Raw genomic sequence first — 16524 nt, forward strand, 5'->3', positions numbered from 1 at the left:
ATGTGTGGGATCTGGGGAAATCCATGTTGATGGCAACGTTGCAAAATTGCTGCTGATTTCACTGAATTGAAGGCAGAGATAATACAGAACGTACTTACCGGCCACATGTTTTCAGCTGGAATTGTTCACTGTTATAAAGAACGGCCTTGGGGAACAGGAAACTGACATCAAATTTGGTGCGCACTGTCAGTATAACACAAGCAAATGTAAAAATACGTAAAATCAATGAAACTCTATGTATCAGAGGGCGGGGCAAGCACTTTCTCACCATAATTATCCACACTAAAAGCCTGTGCAGCGTCCCCCGCGTGAATGGAATAATAACCAAACAAAGGTTCCGGGGACAGCGGCAGCGAGAGCTCAGCGATTCCCTGTGTGACAGTCACATCCAGCCACTGGGCAATACGGTTCTTGTCTGGATCCTGAAAGGAAAGCTCAGACTCAGGCACACTTTACTGCTGTGTTGCAAGTTGGAGTGATATCCCCCCTCACCCCCAGCAGCCGATCAGCAGAACAATGGGAAGGGAGCAAGATAGTAGCTCCCAGTAGGTATCAGAATAGCACTCAATAGTAAGAAATCCAAGTCCGGCTTGGGACTCCTCCAGTTACATGGGAGTAGGAGAAACAATAGGTTAGCTGAAAGCAGTTCTAATGTGTAGCACTGGCTGAAAGCTCAGACTCAGGCACACTTTACTGCTGCGCTGCAAGTTGGAGTGATATCCCCCCTCCCTCACCCCCAGCAGCCGATCAGCAGAACAATGGGAAGGGAGCAAGATAGCAGCTCCCAGTAGGTATCAGAATAGCACTCAATAGCAAGAAATCCAAGTCCGGCTTGGGACTCCTCCAGTTACATGGGAGTAGGAGAAACAATAGGTTAGCTGAAAGCAGTTCTAATGAGTAGCGCTGGCTCCTTCTGAAAGCTCAGACTCAGGCACACTTTACTGCTGCGCTGCAAGTTGGAGTGATATCCCCCCCTCACCCCCAGCAGCCGATCAGCAGAACAATGGGAAGGGAGCAAGATAGCAGCTCCCAGTAGGTATCAGAATAGCACTCAATAGTAAGAAATCCAAGTCCGGCTTGGGACTCCTCCAGTTACATGGGAGTAGGAGAAACAATAGGTTAGCTGAAAGCAGGTCTAATGTGTAGCGCTGGCTGAAAGCTCAGACTCAGGCACAAGGCACTGAGATGGCGCCTACACACCAATATTACAGCTACAAATACATTTGTGGGTAGAAGAATAAAAGGTTAAATGGCAGAGGGAATTATTTGCTGTGTAACAGTGTCATTTAGAAATAAAAAGTGCCCCATAAATATCATGGCAGTGTCCCTTTAAAACATTATCCACTTTTATTAGTATCTCTGTCATATCCAAAAGTGACTGCCCCGCCCCCAAATACATCTCTATGTGCCCCATAAAAGTAATTTGATGTCACCCAGCCACTTAATTTCCACCTACCACACCCACTTTAAAGTTAGCTCCGCCTCCACCCCTGTTATAATTGATTCTGGTTAGTGACATAAAAAACATAAATAGAAATGGCGCAACTTGAGTTTAAACCCATATTGGCAGAACCCATTCTAAGCACCAAGACAGAAAGTTGGATTTGGAGACACCGGGCCCTAAATGTGAGAAAAAAAATGTTAAAAATGGATCTTCACGTTTATAAATATTCCACGTACCTTTAATTGGATGACTGGGACCTGTCAGAAACAGAAAGGACGATAGAACTTGTAATTATTATTCTTCTTCTGCTTATATTACCTTCCCCTCCGGTTGTCCAGAGGTTAATATAGCAATCCCCTTAATCACTTGGGGTTCCTTCTCCTCCTGTGACCCACTCGGCCCCTCCCTTAGGAATTTGCTTTGGCTGTTGGCTACCGAGCATGCTCAGTTCTTCTCAACTCGGATTACTAAACTCCCATTTTTGCCGAGTATCAGTGCGTAGGTGTAAATTAACTCCTTCATGAACTTCTCAAGAGTCCTGTAATCAAGACTAACGATAACGTAAATGAAATGCTATGGTGGAACTATTGTTTTTGCTCATTTGTTTTTGTATAGACATATCTGAAATTGGGTCTGTATCTGTGTATCAGTAGCATTGCCTGCTGGGATTGGTAAAAAGCAACTGTCACCTTTGGAGGTGGCAGTTGCACTAAGTTGGCTGCAGTTTCCGTGTGCAGAAATCCCATTCAATAAAGGGGCTGTTCAATTTTGAATTACATTTTAGTATGATGTAGAGAGTAATATATTGAGACAATTTGCAATTGGTCTTCATTTTTTATTATTGGCAGCTCTCCAGTTTGGGATTTCAGCAGCTACATGGTTGCTAGGGTCCAAATTTCCTTAGCAACCAGGCAGTGGTTTGAATGAGAGGCTGATATACAGTATGAATAGGAGAGGGCCCAAATAGTAAGATAAGGAATAAACAATGACAATAACAATAAAACTGTAGCCTCACAATAACAATAGTTTACAGGTTGATGGGGTCAGTGACCCCCATTTGGAAGCTTACATGATTTAGAAGGAAATAATTACAAAACTATAAAAAAAATAATAAAGACCAATTGAAAAGTTCCTAAGAATTGGCCATTCTGTAACATTGAATATGCACTGAAGTGCAAGTGTATACACACTTAAGATGCAATGAGATGATGGGCAACACACTGCATTGTGGGTAAACACATGGCGATTGAACATTCACTGCCGGTTATTCCCCACTCACCTCATTGTCTCCCGGTTGTAGATTTTCTTTAAGAGACGCAACTCTAAATCGTACTGAGGAGAAACACAACAAATAAATGGATGCCCACCCCCTGCCGCGGCTCCATGGGAGTTACCCCTACAGGGTCGGACTGGGGGATGAAGGGCCTACCAGGGGCCCTGCAGGTGCCCGCCCCCCCAGGGGCCCCCCTAACCCCATCGCAGGGCCCCCCATCCGACGTCCTCCCCCGAGCACGGAAATTTACCGCGTTGGGACAGGAGCGGTTGGGCAGGGGGAGTGCCGGAAAGGGTCGGGTCTGGGCCGCTGGGGCCCACCGGGATTTTTCTCTGTGTCTGACCCTGCGCCCCTATATTCCCCCTGTTCTGCCATTAGTTACTCAGAGAATATTCAGCTTTGTAGTTTCTGTCTCAAAACAGATAGGACTGAAGTCTAACATGACATTTAGGGGTGTAGAATTATCTTTTGATTTGGTCTCTTCTATGTTCCCCTGTCAGTGTTTGGGCCCAACCTTTGGTAAAGGGTTAGCTCTGATTGGCTGACTTCCGTCACTAATCATCACTAATTACCTGTGTCCCCCGGTTCATATACAGCTTTGTCCGTCTGAATGAAAGTGCTGGTTCTTCTCTCCCTCACTAGAACTTTGCTGCTGTTGGTTATGGTCTCCCCTGCGCTCTCAATGAGAATTTCCATGGTGGCCACTTCTTCATTCCCTTCAGAGGGCGGAGGCACCTAAATGGGAGAGAATACCCATCATCTCTGGGTCCTGAGCAATCCTGCTATTAAATCGCTGATTATTTGGGCTAAAATCTGGGCTTTATACTGCAGTCATTAATATAATGAAGATCATTTCTTACTTTATTTATTTTTATTCTTTTTTTTTAAATACAATGATATTTGTGGTTGCAATTAGTTTATCGTCTATTGTTGAACAACCTCTTCATTGCTGGAGGGTTTGGGGTACAGTAGGTGCCTCCAGATGCATCTATATATACAGGTATGGGATCTGTTATCCAGAAATTACAGGAAGGGCATCTCCTGTAGACTCCAATTTAATCAAATTATTTACGTTGATTTACAATGATTTCCTTTTTCTCTGTAATAATAAAACAGTACCTGTACTTGATCCCAACTAAGATATAATTACCCCTTATTGGGGCAGAACAGCCCAATTGGGTTTATTTAATGGTTAAATGATTCCCTTTTCTCTGTAATAATAAAACAGTACCTGTACTTGATCCCAACTAAGATATAATTACCCCTTATTGGGGCAGAACAGCCCTATTGGGTTTATTTAATGGTTAAATGATTCCCTTTTCTCTGTAATAATAAAACAGTACCTGTACTTGATCCCAACTAAGATATAATTACCCCTTATTGGGGCAGAACAGCCCTATTGGGTTTATTTAATGGTTAAATGATTCCCTTTTCTCTGTAATAATAAAACAGTACCTGTACTTGATCCCAACTAAGATATAATTACCCCTTATTGGGGGCAGAACAGCCCTATTGGGTTTATTTAATGGTTAAATGATTCCCTTTTCTCTGTAATAATAAAACAGTACCTGTACTTGATCCCAACTAAGATATAATTACCCCTTATTGGGGCAGAACAGCCCTATTGGGTTTATTTAATGGTTAAATGATTCCCTTTTCTCTGTAATAATAAAACAGTACCTGTACTTGATCCCAACTAAGATATAATTACCCCTTATTGGGGCAGAACAGCCCTATTGGGTTTATTTAATGGTTAAATGATTCCCTTTTCTCTGTAATAATAAAACAGTACCTGTACTTGATCCCAACTAAGATATAATTACCCCTTATTGGGGGCAGAACAGCCCTATTGGGTTTATTTAATCTTCCTCTTTGGTCACCACCCTGGGAGTTGGGCGGATGCTGGGGGGGGGGGCTGATAGGGGACGCGTCAGTAAAGGAATCTGTAAGCATTAATCAGACTTCCAACAGCCAGGATGCTCTTGGGGATATAGAAGGGGTATCTAGAATGAGGAATCCTGTTCTCTACTGTGGAGGAACATTGCCGGGTTAGTTCCACTGGTGACATACATCACAGTAGGGTTTTTCAGTCAGTGGGGTTTCAGGGTAGAACACTTTGCCTTACAAGGCGCCACTAAATGTTTGGGCTCCTGTTCTCTGTGAGTAAACGGATCAAAATCACTAAATGTAATTCCCTTAGGTACATAAAGCAAGCATAGGGAAGTCAGTGGCTTTGTAAGAAACCACTTTGGACCTCAGGGGCCCCATTAAAGAAAGGACCCTATAGAATGATATGCTTTATAGCCCTAGGCATGCCTGGACCAAGTCCCCCTCTGTTGGCCGCCCTGACATAAACGCCAAGGCACCAAAAAAGGGCTAGAAGTTTACTTCTTAATGCTTCTCAGAAGGAGGTCTGTGGGGAACTTTGTTGCCAAATCTATTTACCAGTACTACTATATGCACAGTCACTAGGCCGACCGCCATGTTTGTTCGGAGGTGGTACTACTAGAAGTCTCAAACCATTTTTGATAACTAAGATTTATTCAAACATAGGTTTACATAACGGCTAACATATTGGGTTTGGCGGGATTCTTTTGAAGATCCAAATGATTATGCACAGGGCGGGGGTACATGACTCTTATGGGTCCCATTGACTGAGAACAATGTGTAGGCCCAGGTCTATTCACTTTTTCCATCAAAATTCTTGTTTCAGGCGGAAAAGTGATCGCTCTTGATCTATAGCAGTGCCAAGGCCCGGAGCCATTATACTAGAGGGGGGCAGACTGTCTGTGTCCATCTAAAAGCCATGGTTACGTAGGGTGCATAAGGGTAGAGGGAATATAAAGAGAAGAGTCATGAGACATTATATACACAATTGCACTGTAGTACCCCTGCCACCGCAATGCCCAGCAACAAACTGTCCCCTGGACAACACTCTCACACTCTCACACTCAGTCTCTCTCTTACACTCAAACCCCAACACTCACCTTCACTCAATAAGCTGAAACTCAGAGTCACTAATGCACGTCCCACACACAAGTACACACTCATATACACTCATTCAACTTAGTTATTTTAGGAAACACTGCCATACTGCCACTTGTACTTACCCTCACCCCCAATATCCCCCTATTCTCTGTCCCTGTGGATTCACATATTTCTAACCCTTTGCTAACCCTAGATTTTCTGTAAGCCTCTATGCACCCTTAGCTGTGCCCAACATAAGGCAAGTAATGAGCACAATAATTACTGATAACTCAACTGCTTTATGTAGCATTACATGTTACAGGTGTGGGGCTTTGGGTGCTGTGGGGCTGATGGGTACCTGGAATGTAACACAGCTGAAGAGGGATTTCTGCTGGAGGTTCCTCTCTATCACCGTTGAGTTCCGTTCGGCCATGTTCAAGGTAACCTGTATCCGGCTGTCTCCCTCCGCCCCACTGAGGTGCACACAGGCTTGTTCAGAATGGGGGGCCACCAACTCCGAGGGGAAGATCACCGCATAATGCCTGTGGGGGGAATCATTATACTGCTTATACAGATTGAGCTCTGGCTATTCCATCTCATTTCTTATATATCCCAAATGGCTGGATTTCATAGTTACACTACTACAGGACATTTTAATATGTAATTGCCTGGGATCCCACTAATCTCCTTTATTTTCTCTTATAGTTGTATCTAGCGCAGGTATTACCATTAATACATACAGTTCAGTGATACAATGTGACTTTGGCATGGCAAAACTTTATAACGGGACAGGAGATAATATTGTGAACTTGACAAACATTGTGAATTCCCAAAATACATATATTTCTCTGTCCTTCATCACCAAAGGCTTTGGGAATTTCTGACATGATAAAAAAAAAAAAAAGCTGCTGAGGCATTTTATTGCCAATACATTAGCCACAATAGTGCAAGCTAGAACGCTATAATTATTCTGCAGAAAGCTTTACCATACCTGAGTAACAGCCCTAGAAGCTCCCTCTGTTTGTTTAAGATAGCAGCTGCCATGTTAGATTGGTGTAATGTAATTTACCTTTCCTCCTGGTTTGAGTCCCTGGCTGGATTTAACGCTAGTCTCAGATTACAGCAAGGAGGGGAGGGGGAGAGAGGAGCAAGCTGCTCATGTACAAGCCTGTGCCCTGGAGGTTTGAGCTGAGAGAAGGAAGTCTGATACAGAAGCCCATGTGTACAAAATGACAGAAGGAAAGAAATGCAGTGCTACTTTTCATAGAGGACTCAGTGCAGCATTACTGTGAGTGCTTATGGCTGTATTTACATAGATCTTTCTAATAAAGCATTCTTAGTTTTTACCTTTCCTTCTCCTTTAAAGGAGAACTTAACCCCACCCCACATGAACAAAACCTCCATCCCCCTGCTCCCAATTTGTGAGCCTGCCATATAGATGCAGCCGACACAGAGCTTGTAGGCAAATGTGCAGTTGGAGCTAGTCTGGGATTGGCTTTAACTGTGCATATACCTACAAGCTCTGTGCTGGCAAGCTGATCCAATGAAAATCCAATGATATAGAAGATGGCGCTGCTCTGCATCTATATGACATCACAAATTGTGATGCTTTTCTATGTAATACACTCAGTCAGGGTTGGACTATGAGTGTGCACGCCCACCTAGGCTGCCATCCTAGGGCCCACCCCCAGGGGCCCCTGCCACATGCACACACCGGCCCGCATAGACATAATCAGGGGAGGGAGGCCGGCTGGGATCGGGCCTGGGACTGGCGGGGCCCATGGGGCCAGGTTTTTTCCTAATGTCCCGCCAGCCCAGTCCGACCCTGCATTCTGTGGAGAGGGAGCAGGGAAGGAAGCCGATGGAGGGCAGTGGGTGGAGCTGCCCTGCACGCTTTCCCCATTCCCCATCAGCTACCACCACCACTTTTAGGTAGGAGAGTGGCTTGGGAGCAGGGGGCAACAGGAGCAGGGCGGCTGGGGGGGGAGTTATAGTTTCTATAACTTTAGAGGAAGCAGACCCCTATATAGTTATGCCACCTTGAAAAAAAGCAGAGCAGCTCGCACAGGTTGCAATGCCAGTGTAGCTGATCAGGAGTTTTTTGGGGTTCAAAACCCACATTAAGTCAGACCTGCCTTTAGTTCATTCCATGGTTACTGATAGAAGAAAGTATTGCTAACAGCCACCCTGCTATAAATGCAAGGACACAAGTATACAACAAGCACCAATACTGGTCTCCTTCATTGCTTTGGAACAACAAATGGGGCCTAACCCTACAATTTGGGGACCTTCACCTTATACTATATTATAAATATGAACATTTGTGGGATTCCAACAAGCATAATGACAATCAGCTCTACACAAATACTCACAGCTTTGCCTCCAATGTCCCAGAGAGATGCAGTAGGACCAGCGCCAAGCCCAGGGCCCTGAGCAGCACCATGTTGCACGTCCTCAGTCTGTCTGTCTGTCTGTGCCGGGGGACTCAGTGTCGTTCCATTTATGTGACTTGCCCACCCACAGTCCAACTTGTCTCACTGGTACACTGACCATGGGATGGCAAATATTTGTTGTACTGATCAGCTCAAAGTCTGCACTGGGCGGGTTATGAGCAGTAGTTTTCCCAACATAAACACAGCTTTTTTAGGTTTAGGTCCAATGAGTTTCTATGCAAACCCAAAAGCCCGTGCAAACCAGGAAGCTCAGGGGGAGAAATTCCCAGGAATAATAAGGGGAATGTACAGGGAAAGTAAAGCTGCTGAGATAAGGAGACATGTTACTCTGTATGTTGAGACCTACAGTCCTGCTCCATTCTGTAGAGCCATGGGATTCCCTAGTGATTCTGATAACCCACCAATCTAGAGAACCTAGAGACTGGCGTGTAATGATTTCATTAAAACTCCAACTAGATGTTCGCAATCATGGCTAAGGTTCTAAGGAATAACCCATTAGTTTGATTCAAGTGGTAGAAATACTGAATAATTCTATACCGACTGGGAAAAATATGCTTGAGAATTACTCAGTCATGAACAGAGTTGACTGTAGAGTAAAGGCCATCAAAGGGGAAACACAGAGGGATATTAAGCTCCAGAAATAATCACTTGAACCCTATTAAACTAATACTGTGTGTGTAAAACTAAATGTTAATTTAGTGTATTAATAACAGGAGTGGTTTTATAATAGTCAGATTCTGTATCTCCCCCAGGAATATGTAGCAGAACACTGTAAAATGGTGGGACTTCAGGAAATGAGTGATCCTGGTGTGGCTGACCCACAGAAACAGTGAAGCTTTGTGGGAGTTATTCCTAAGGACTTGGACCTTGATATGGATGAGAGTAATCCCATCACCTACAGAAACGGTGAAGCTTTGTGGAAGTTATTCCTAAGGATTTGGACCTTGATATGGATGAGAGTAATCCCAGCAACTACAGAAACAGTGAAGCTTTGTGGGAGCTATTCCTAAGGACTTGGACCTTGATATAGATGAGAGTAATCCCAGCACCTACAGAAACAGTGAAGCTTTGTGGGAGCTATTCCTAAGGACTTGGACCTTGATATGGATGAGAGTAATCCCATCACCCACAGAAACGGTGAAGCTTTGTGGGAACTATTCCTAAGGATTTGGACCTTGATATGGATGAGAGTAATCCCATCACCCACAGAAACGGTGAAGCTTTGTGGGAGCTATTCCTAAGGATTTGGACCTTGATATGGATGAGAGTAATCCCATCACCCACAGAAACGGTGAAGCTTTGTGGGAACTATTCCGAAGGACTCGGACCTTGATATGGATGAGAGTAATCCCAGCACCCCACAGAAGCGGTGAAGCTTTGTGGGAGCTTTTCCTAAGGACTTGGACCTTGATATGGATGAGAGTAATCCCAGCACCCCACAGAAATGGTGAAGCTATTCCTAAGGACTTGGACCTTGATATGGATGAGAGTAATCCCATCACCCACAGAAACGGTGAAGCTTTGTGGGAGCTATTCCTAAGGACTTGGACCTTGATATGGATGAGAGTAATCCCATCACCCACAGAAACGGTGAAGCTTTGTGGGAGCTATTCCTAAGGACTCGGACGTTGATATGGATGAGAGTAATCCCAGCACCCCACAGAAACGGTGAAGCTTTGTGGGAGCTATTCCTAAGGACTTGGACCTCAATATGAATGAGAGTAATCCCAGCACCCCACAGAAACGGTGAAGCTTTGTGGGAGCTATTCCTAAGGATTTAGACCTTGATATGGATGAGAGTAATCCCAGCACCCCACAGAAACAGTGAAGCTTTGTGGGAGCTATTCCTAAGGACTCGGACCTTGATATGGATGAGAGTAATCCCAGCACCCCACAGAAACGGTGAAGCTTTGTGGGAGCTATTCCTAAGGACTCGGACCTTAATATGGATGAGAGTAATCCCAGCACCCCACAGAAACGGTGAAGCTTTGTGGGAGCTATTCCTAAGGACTTGGACCTCAATATGAATGAGAGTAATCCCAGCACCCCACAGAAACGGTGAAGCTTTGTGGGAGCTATTCCTAAGGATTTAGACCTTGATATGGATGAGAGTAATCCCAGCACCCACAGAAATGGCGAAGCTTTGTTGGAGCTATTCCTAAGGATTTAGACCTTGATATGGATGAGAGTAATCCCAGCACCCACAGAAATGGTGAAGCTTTGTTGGAGCTATTCCTAAGGACTCGGACCTTGATATGGATGAGAGTAATCCCAGCACCCCATAGAAACAGTGAAGCTTTGTGGGAGCTATTCCTAAGGACTTGGACCTTGATATGGATGAGAGTAATCCCAGCACCCCACAGAAACGGCGAAGCTTTGTGGGAGCTATTCCTAAGGACTTGGACCTTGATATGGATGAGAGTAATCCCATCACCCACAGAAATGATGACACTTTGTGGGAGCTATTCCTAAGGATTTAGACCTTGATATAGATGAGAGTAATCCCAGCACCTACAGAAACAGTGAAGCTTTGTGGGAGTTATTCCTAAGGACTTGGACCTTGATATAGATGAGAGTAATCCCAGCACCTACAGAAACAGTGAAGCTTTGTGGGAGTTATTCCTAAGGACTTGGACCTTGATATGGATGAGAGTAATCCCAGCACCCCATAGAAACGGTGAAGCTTTGTGGGAGCTATTCCTAAGGACTCGAACCTTGATATGGATGAGAGTAATCCCAGCACCCCACAGAAACGGTGAAGCTTTGTGGGAGCTATTCCTAAGGACTTGGACCTTGATATGGATGAGAGTAATCCCAGCACCCCACAGAAACGGTGAAGCTTTGTGGGAGCTATTCCTAAGGACTTGGACCTTGATATGGATGAGAGTAATCCCATCACCCACAGAAACGGTGAAGCTTTGTGGGAGTTATTCCTAAGGACTTGGACCTTGATATGGATGAGAGTAATCCCAGCACCCCACAGAAACGGTGAAGCTTTGTGGGAGCTATTCCTAAGGACTTGGACCTTGATATGGATGAGAGTAATCCCAGCACCCCACAGAAATGGTGAAGCTTTGTGGGAGCTATTCCTAAGGACTTGGACCTTGATATGGATGAGAGTAATCCCATCACCCCACAGAAACGGTGAAGCTTTGTGGGAGCTATTCCTAAGGACTTGGACCTTGATATGGATGAGAGTAATCCCAGCACCCCATAGAAACGGTGAAGCTTTGTGGGAGCTATTTCTAAGGACTCGGACCTTGATATGGATGAGAGTAATCCCAGCACCCCACAGAGCCCAGTGATGGCTGCTCATTAGCAATATCTCCAGGAGCATTGCCATTCAGGAGAGAGAAATATACAATTTGGGAATCTATTTTGGTTTTCCAGCTTTCATGGCCAATAAGAAATCAGACAGGCGGATAAAGGATAAAGGGTGGGACCTTTGAAATTCACAATAGAGAAGATGAGGTGGTGGAAGTCAAGACACTGTTGGGTAATGGAGAAACATATTCAGTTGAATTTCGGTTCTGCTAACATTTTTTGAAGAGATAAAACTCAGAGACAAAGGGGGTAGATTATTACTAACGAAGAATATAGTTTTTTGTATAATTAGCAACTTTGATGGGGATCATTTATCGCTGACCTCTTGGTTGTCCTATTGTCTCAGTGACTTCATTCTACATTTTTTAGGGGTGTACTTAATAAGCAATTTTGAGATAAAGTCGGATTTTTTTCTTAGTTCTAGATAATTTCAAGATATACGAATGAGTTTTCACCAGAACTCAATTTTTTCGTTATTGTTCCCCAAAAAATTCCCATAATTTGTGTTTCATTAGTGTTTAGTTAACGTTTTTGCAGAGTACCATTGAGTTCTATGGAGGCTTAGAATAGTCAGTGACAGCCTGTCTTTGAGCTTTCAAGGAGAACTTAATCCCCTCATTGTTTTCTTGTTTCACTCCGCTTCAAGGGGAAGTTAAGCCCCTCATTGTTTTCTTGTTTCACTCAGCTTCAAGGGGAAGTTAAGCCCCTCATTGTTTTCTTGTTTCACTCTGCTTCAAGGGGAAGTTAATCCCCCATTGTTTTCTATTTCACACCTTTTCAAGGGGAAGTTAATCCCATCGTTGTTTTCTATTTCACTCACTTTCAAGTGAAACTTAAACACATTATTGTTTACCAAGGATGAATTCCAATGCTTCTAAAATGGCTGCTGGAGCAGTTCCTGTTTGGCAAAAATAATATGATGCACATAATAAATTGAAGTAATAAATTGTTAGGAGTGTCCATGGCACTGCACATGCTCAGTGGGCTCTGGGCTGCTATTGAGAAGTTAAGCTTAGGGGTTGTAGGAAATCATCAAGCAGAAGATGTGCTTCGTCTGTCATAGAAGCTGATATATATAATATAAAAATAAACATAAGAAACAAAGAAGAACGTGCCAACTTGTATTTTATTGTGAGCTATCTCTGCATTGGCTTGGGTTCAGCTGCAGAAGTCTGTACTCTCTAATACTGGTAGGCTCATCTAGATCTCATCTTGTGTTTTCTGCTTCTTTATCTAGAAAACAAGATGCAGATGAATGTAAAAAGGACCTAACAAACCTTATGGAGCGACATAAGCAAAGTGTGTTTTAGGCTAGGAACCCATAGCAACCAATGAGTATCAAAGACTTGCTTTCAGTACCACGTCCAGACACCATTTTTTGAGTGATAAATCCTACCTCTAGATGGTGCTATAGTGCCAAGACTTGCCAGCGAAACATAATAGAAAATATCATAGACAATGTGCCACATGGTGGCAAATGTTTGGAATTTTTTTCTCCCTTTGTTATCTTGATTACCAGTAAAACTTGACAACTTGGTAAAGGAACTTGGCTTCATCTGTACATGGAAAAGTTATATATAATAGTCTGACAGAGGCAGCAGATCTAATGGCTGGTGTGGGTTATGGAACATAGACGGCCCAGTGAAAATACCAACAGGTATTTTCCTACTTCTAGTTACAACACTGAAGTCATATACTGTATAAACCTATATATATATATATATATATATATGTATTATAACTAAATAAGAAATCGAAGCATCGGCTTTAGTGAAAGAAAGTCAAAGGCAATGGAAACCATCATCCTTCATCCTGTGCCTGCCAGTAAGGATTTGGGTAGAATGATACATTTCTCAGCAAATAAAATCTGTCCCAGATGTGCAATATCATGGAATATCCAAGGGGGGCGCTGGGGGATCTGTGAATGAGACCTGTACCATGTTCTTACCCGAGCTGCAGGGGGAGTTGTACTCGGTAACTGCATGTTCCGCTGGAAGCAGAATAAGAACAGAGCAGGGATTAGTTTAGCCCCCAGTACCTTAGTGTGTCATGTCCAATGGGTAACATAGTGAGAAATTAATATATAGCAGTTAAGCTTAAATAAAGACAGTTGCATCACGTTCCTGCTGATAAAGAGAAGCCCCTTACCTGTCTCATAATAATCATAGACCTTCACCGTGGCCGGCTTTAGGTTCTTCACCTCAATGTCTTGTTCCACCATAATCGAGAAGTGAACTGGATCATGTCCTAACTAGTAGGGAAGGGAGGGGGAGAGAAAACCATCAGAGCCCAGTTCTGCCTTCTTTACATCACATACGGAATACTGGGAACTCAGAGACTGAAGTGACCCACCTCATTCAGGTACAAAGTCACCATATCAGTTTGGATCTCACTCCGCTTTATCGTATTGCTGCTCACTAGCTGTGAAAGGGAAACCAAAGCTGAGATCAAAGTCCAAAACACACAAAGGATTCCCAATAGATGTCTGGCTCTAATCCATACAGACTGATGTTCTGCAGAAGCCTGGGGTCTAGAACAACAGTATCTAAGGAGGTTGCTGAGATGTTACTGAAGGAAGAAGGAGGATCTGTTTCAAATATTGTAATGATACACAAAATCCTCTACAGCTTCCTTAATAGCTGGCACTCCCAGACCCCATTGTTGACTCATTTAATGAATCTCCAGTCTCCGGTTCTAACCTAAATGGAAGCATCAACCCCACCCCAAACATAATTATAAGCATAATAAACTCATTTCAATCCTCGTTCTGAAGAAACCAATGTTGTGGAATTCTTTCACAGAAGTGGATTAAATATCCCTCTTTTACAGAATAGTAACTGACCTGCTTTATTGTGCTCTTCACGGGGATAAAGCCTGAGAGCATCTTGACCTCAACCAGAGCCATGTTGGATTTCTCCCGAGACCCTGTGTATCTGCAGGAAGAGAAGCACAGAAGAGTCAGTGACTGTGGGACTCATTCTGCCCAAGTGAAGGGACCTTAGGGGAATATACAGTTTGTGCAGACTTTATTCTATAGGAATTTGAGGAGTCTACAAGAGAACACTCACTGAATGTAAATGTCTATGTGCATCTGTTTCATTGGCTCCTGGGGACATTGCTTTGGTTGGGTCTCCACTCGTACTGAGAAGGTGGCGTCACTTCTAGGTGGGGGAATGTTGTATCTCAGGACAGTCTGTGGGACGAGAACAAGGGACTGAATCAGACTGGGAATCTATCAGATTGAGGAATAGTAAGAGAGTGAGTGTCCTCTCACCTGTACATACACACAGCTGCTCCCAGTGGCTGACAGAGAGTACTCCCCAGGGATATCTGGCAGTGAGGCTTTCTGTAGCAGGAGCCGGTTAGTCTGATCCACATGGAACTGTTGATGGAACCCAGTCTTGGAAGTGACTGTGACTGTGACATCTCCCTTGTCAGAGAATGTGGCCTCGGCATACTTAGCAAGAGCCTGTAGAGCTACAACTGTGTCCTGTGAGATGAAGCCAAAGGTTATAACAGAGAGGGCCGATATAAAGAAGAAGAAAAGGCATTTTGCTATTTTACTGCCAATAGATTAGCCACAATATTGCAAGCTAGAATGCTATATTCTGCAGAAAACTTTACCATATCTGAGCAAACAGCCCTAGAAACTCCCTCTGTTTGTTTAAGATATCAGCTGCCATTTAGCTTGGTCTCGGTAGCTTCTGTGCTGCAGCTCTGGCTGCTGGTAGCTCAGATTACACGTAGTTGGGGAGGGGTGAATTCTGATGGGAGGGGGAACAGGAAAAGGGGGGGGGGAGAAGCAAACTGAGCAGACTTCCTTTATAGCTGCTCCCCTTGCTGAAGTTATGCTGCTGAAGTTACACTGCTTAATATTTGTAGAGGGCACGGTGGGGAGGGGGCGGCGGCTCCCTGTGTGTGCTGGGCCCTTCTAAAGACTTTCTTGCAGAGGGGCCCAGCGCGTTTTCAGTACATCATTGTCCCTCAGTAGCTCACACTCAGTATCACCTGCAGTACCTTGTGCCCCATTCATGTCACCTGTAGGATCCCATACTCCCTCATGTATAAACCTCAGTTTCCCTTAGCGTCACCTGCTGTACCCTGCAGCCATTATTGTCACCTATAGTATCTCACACTCGCTAAGGTGTCATCCATAGTACCTCCCATTCAGCCAATCTACCCTGCAGTACCTTACTCTACATTACTGCCACCTTCAGTATCTCACATCTCCTTCCAGTTACCTGAGTAGAAGAGAACCCCCCATAAGGATTTTGCTGCTTGCTCAGCCAGTTGACTATCTCAGAAGCTTTGCCCAGGTCCTTGTTGGGGCCAGAGAGAAGGGCCAGCAGCGCATAGGAGGTTAACTCCACCTCGGCTGAGGGAGCGCGGTACCAGTATGGGAGGTCAGAGGCCTTAGAGGCAGGTTTCCTCTCCCAGTGGAGTTGTCCATCTAAGGATAAAAAAGGATAATGGTTGTTGATCTGGATCCAAGGGTCACCACATACAGAGGGGGAAACTTTGCTTTGACATTACAAGACCCATACAGTGCACTGCTGAATAGGATGACACAGTGAGGATCATTTATCAACACAGGGCAAATTTCCCCATGGACATTAACCTATGGCAATCAATCAAATTGTAGCATTCATTGCTCTACATACAGTTGGCTTAAAAAAAAGCCAATCACTGATTGATTGCTATGAGTAACTGCCCATGAGCAAATTTGCCCAGGGTTGATAAATGAGCCCTAGTATGCTTTAGTATTCATTTTAATGACTAAGGTGTAAAAGTGATCTTCTGGAATGGAGTGACACAGTAAGCCATTTGGGGTGTTATCATATAGGCACTCGAGGGCCTGTGCCTGGGGGGCAGCTTTAGGGGGGCAGCACTCAGATGCCTCTATGCTAAATAAAACTTATAAATAAAAATTACCCTCCTCCTAGCCAAATAATTTCCTATCAAATCTGGTATCAGAGGTGGGGGGTAGGGGGTTCCTTAGTGACATCCGAGTGGTCCACCATGGGATCACTGGTGATGGGTGCTCATTGGTCTGGTGTAGACCT

General features: G+C 44.2%; 2 protein-coding genes across 12 annotated transcripts in view; both read right to left on the reverse strand.

Moving 5' to 3' along the window:
• LOC116412040 (alpha-2-macroglobulin-like protein 1) overlaps positions 1–8326 on the reverse strand; it is a 32577-nt gene extending 24251 nt beyond the window's left edge. Inside the window, exons 1-7 of one of the 2 annotated variants that reach the window (XM_031905391.1) lie at positions 8057–8326; positions 6043–6226; positions 3290–3452; positions 2724–2776; positions 1681–1701; positions 269–422; positions 99–183 (exon numbers count right to left, since the gene is read on the reverse strand). In XM_031905391.1, coding sequence (XP_031761251.1) covers positions 99–183; positions 269–422; positions 1681–1701; positions 2724–2776; positions 3290–3452; positions 6043–6226; positions 8057–8127 — 731 coding nt within the window. In that variant the 5' untranslated portion in view covers positions 8128–8326. Of the gene's footprint in view, positions 1–98; positions 184–268; positions 423–1680; positions 1702–2723; positions 2777–3289; positions 3453–6042; positions 6227–8056 lie in introns of those variants that run through there. The other variant, XM_031905392.1, reaches the window with a different exon arrangement.
• a2ml1 (alpha-2-macroglobulin-like 1) overlaps positions 1–16524 on the reverse strand; it is a 214001-nt gene that overhangs the window by 141915 nt on the left and 55562 nt on the right. For 8 of the 10 annotated variants that reach the window (XM_031904782.1, XM_031904781.1, XM_031904778.1 and 5 more), the window contains exon 29: positions 15703–15911. In XM_031904782.1, the coding sequence (XP_031760642.1) occupies positions 15703–15911 (209 nt within the window). 10 annotated transcript variants of the gene reach the window in all.

The sequence above is a fragment of the Xenopus tropicalis genome, chromosome 7 (assembly GCF_000004195.4).
Source record: "Xenopus tropicalis strain Nigerian chromosome 7, UCB_Xtro_10.0, whole genome shotgun sequence".
In the NCBI taxonomy this organism is placed as follows: domain Eukaryota; kingdom Metazoa; phylum Chordata; class Amphibia; order Anura; family Pipidae; genus Xenopus; species Xenopus tropicalis.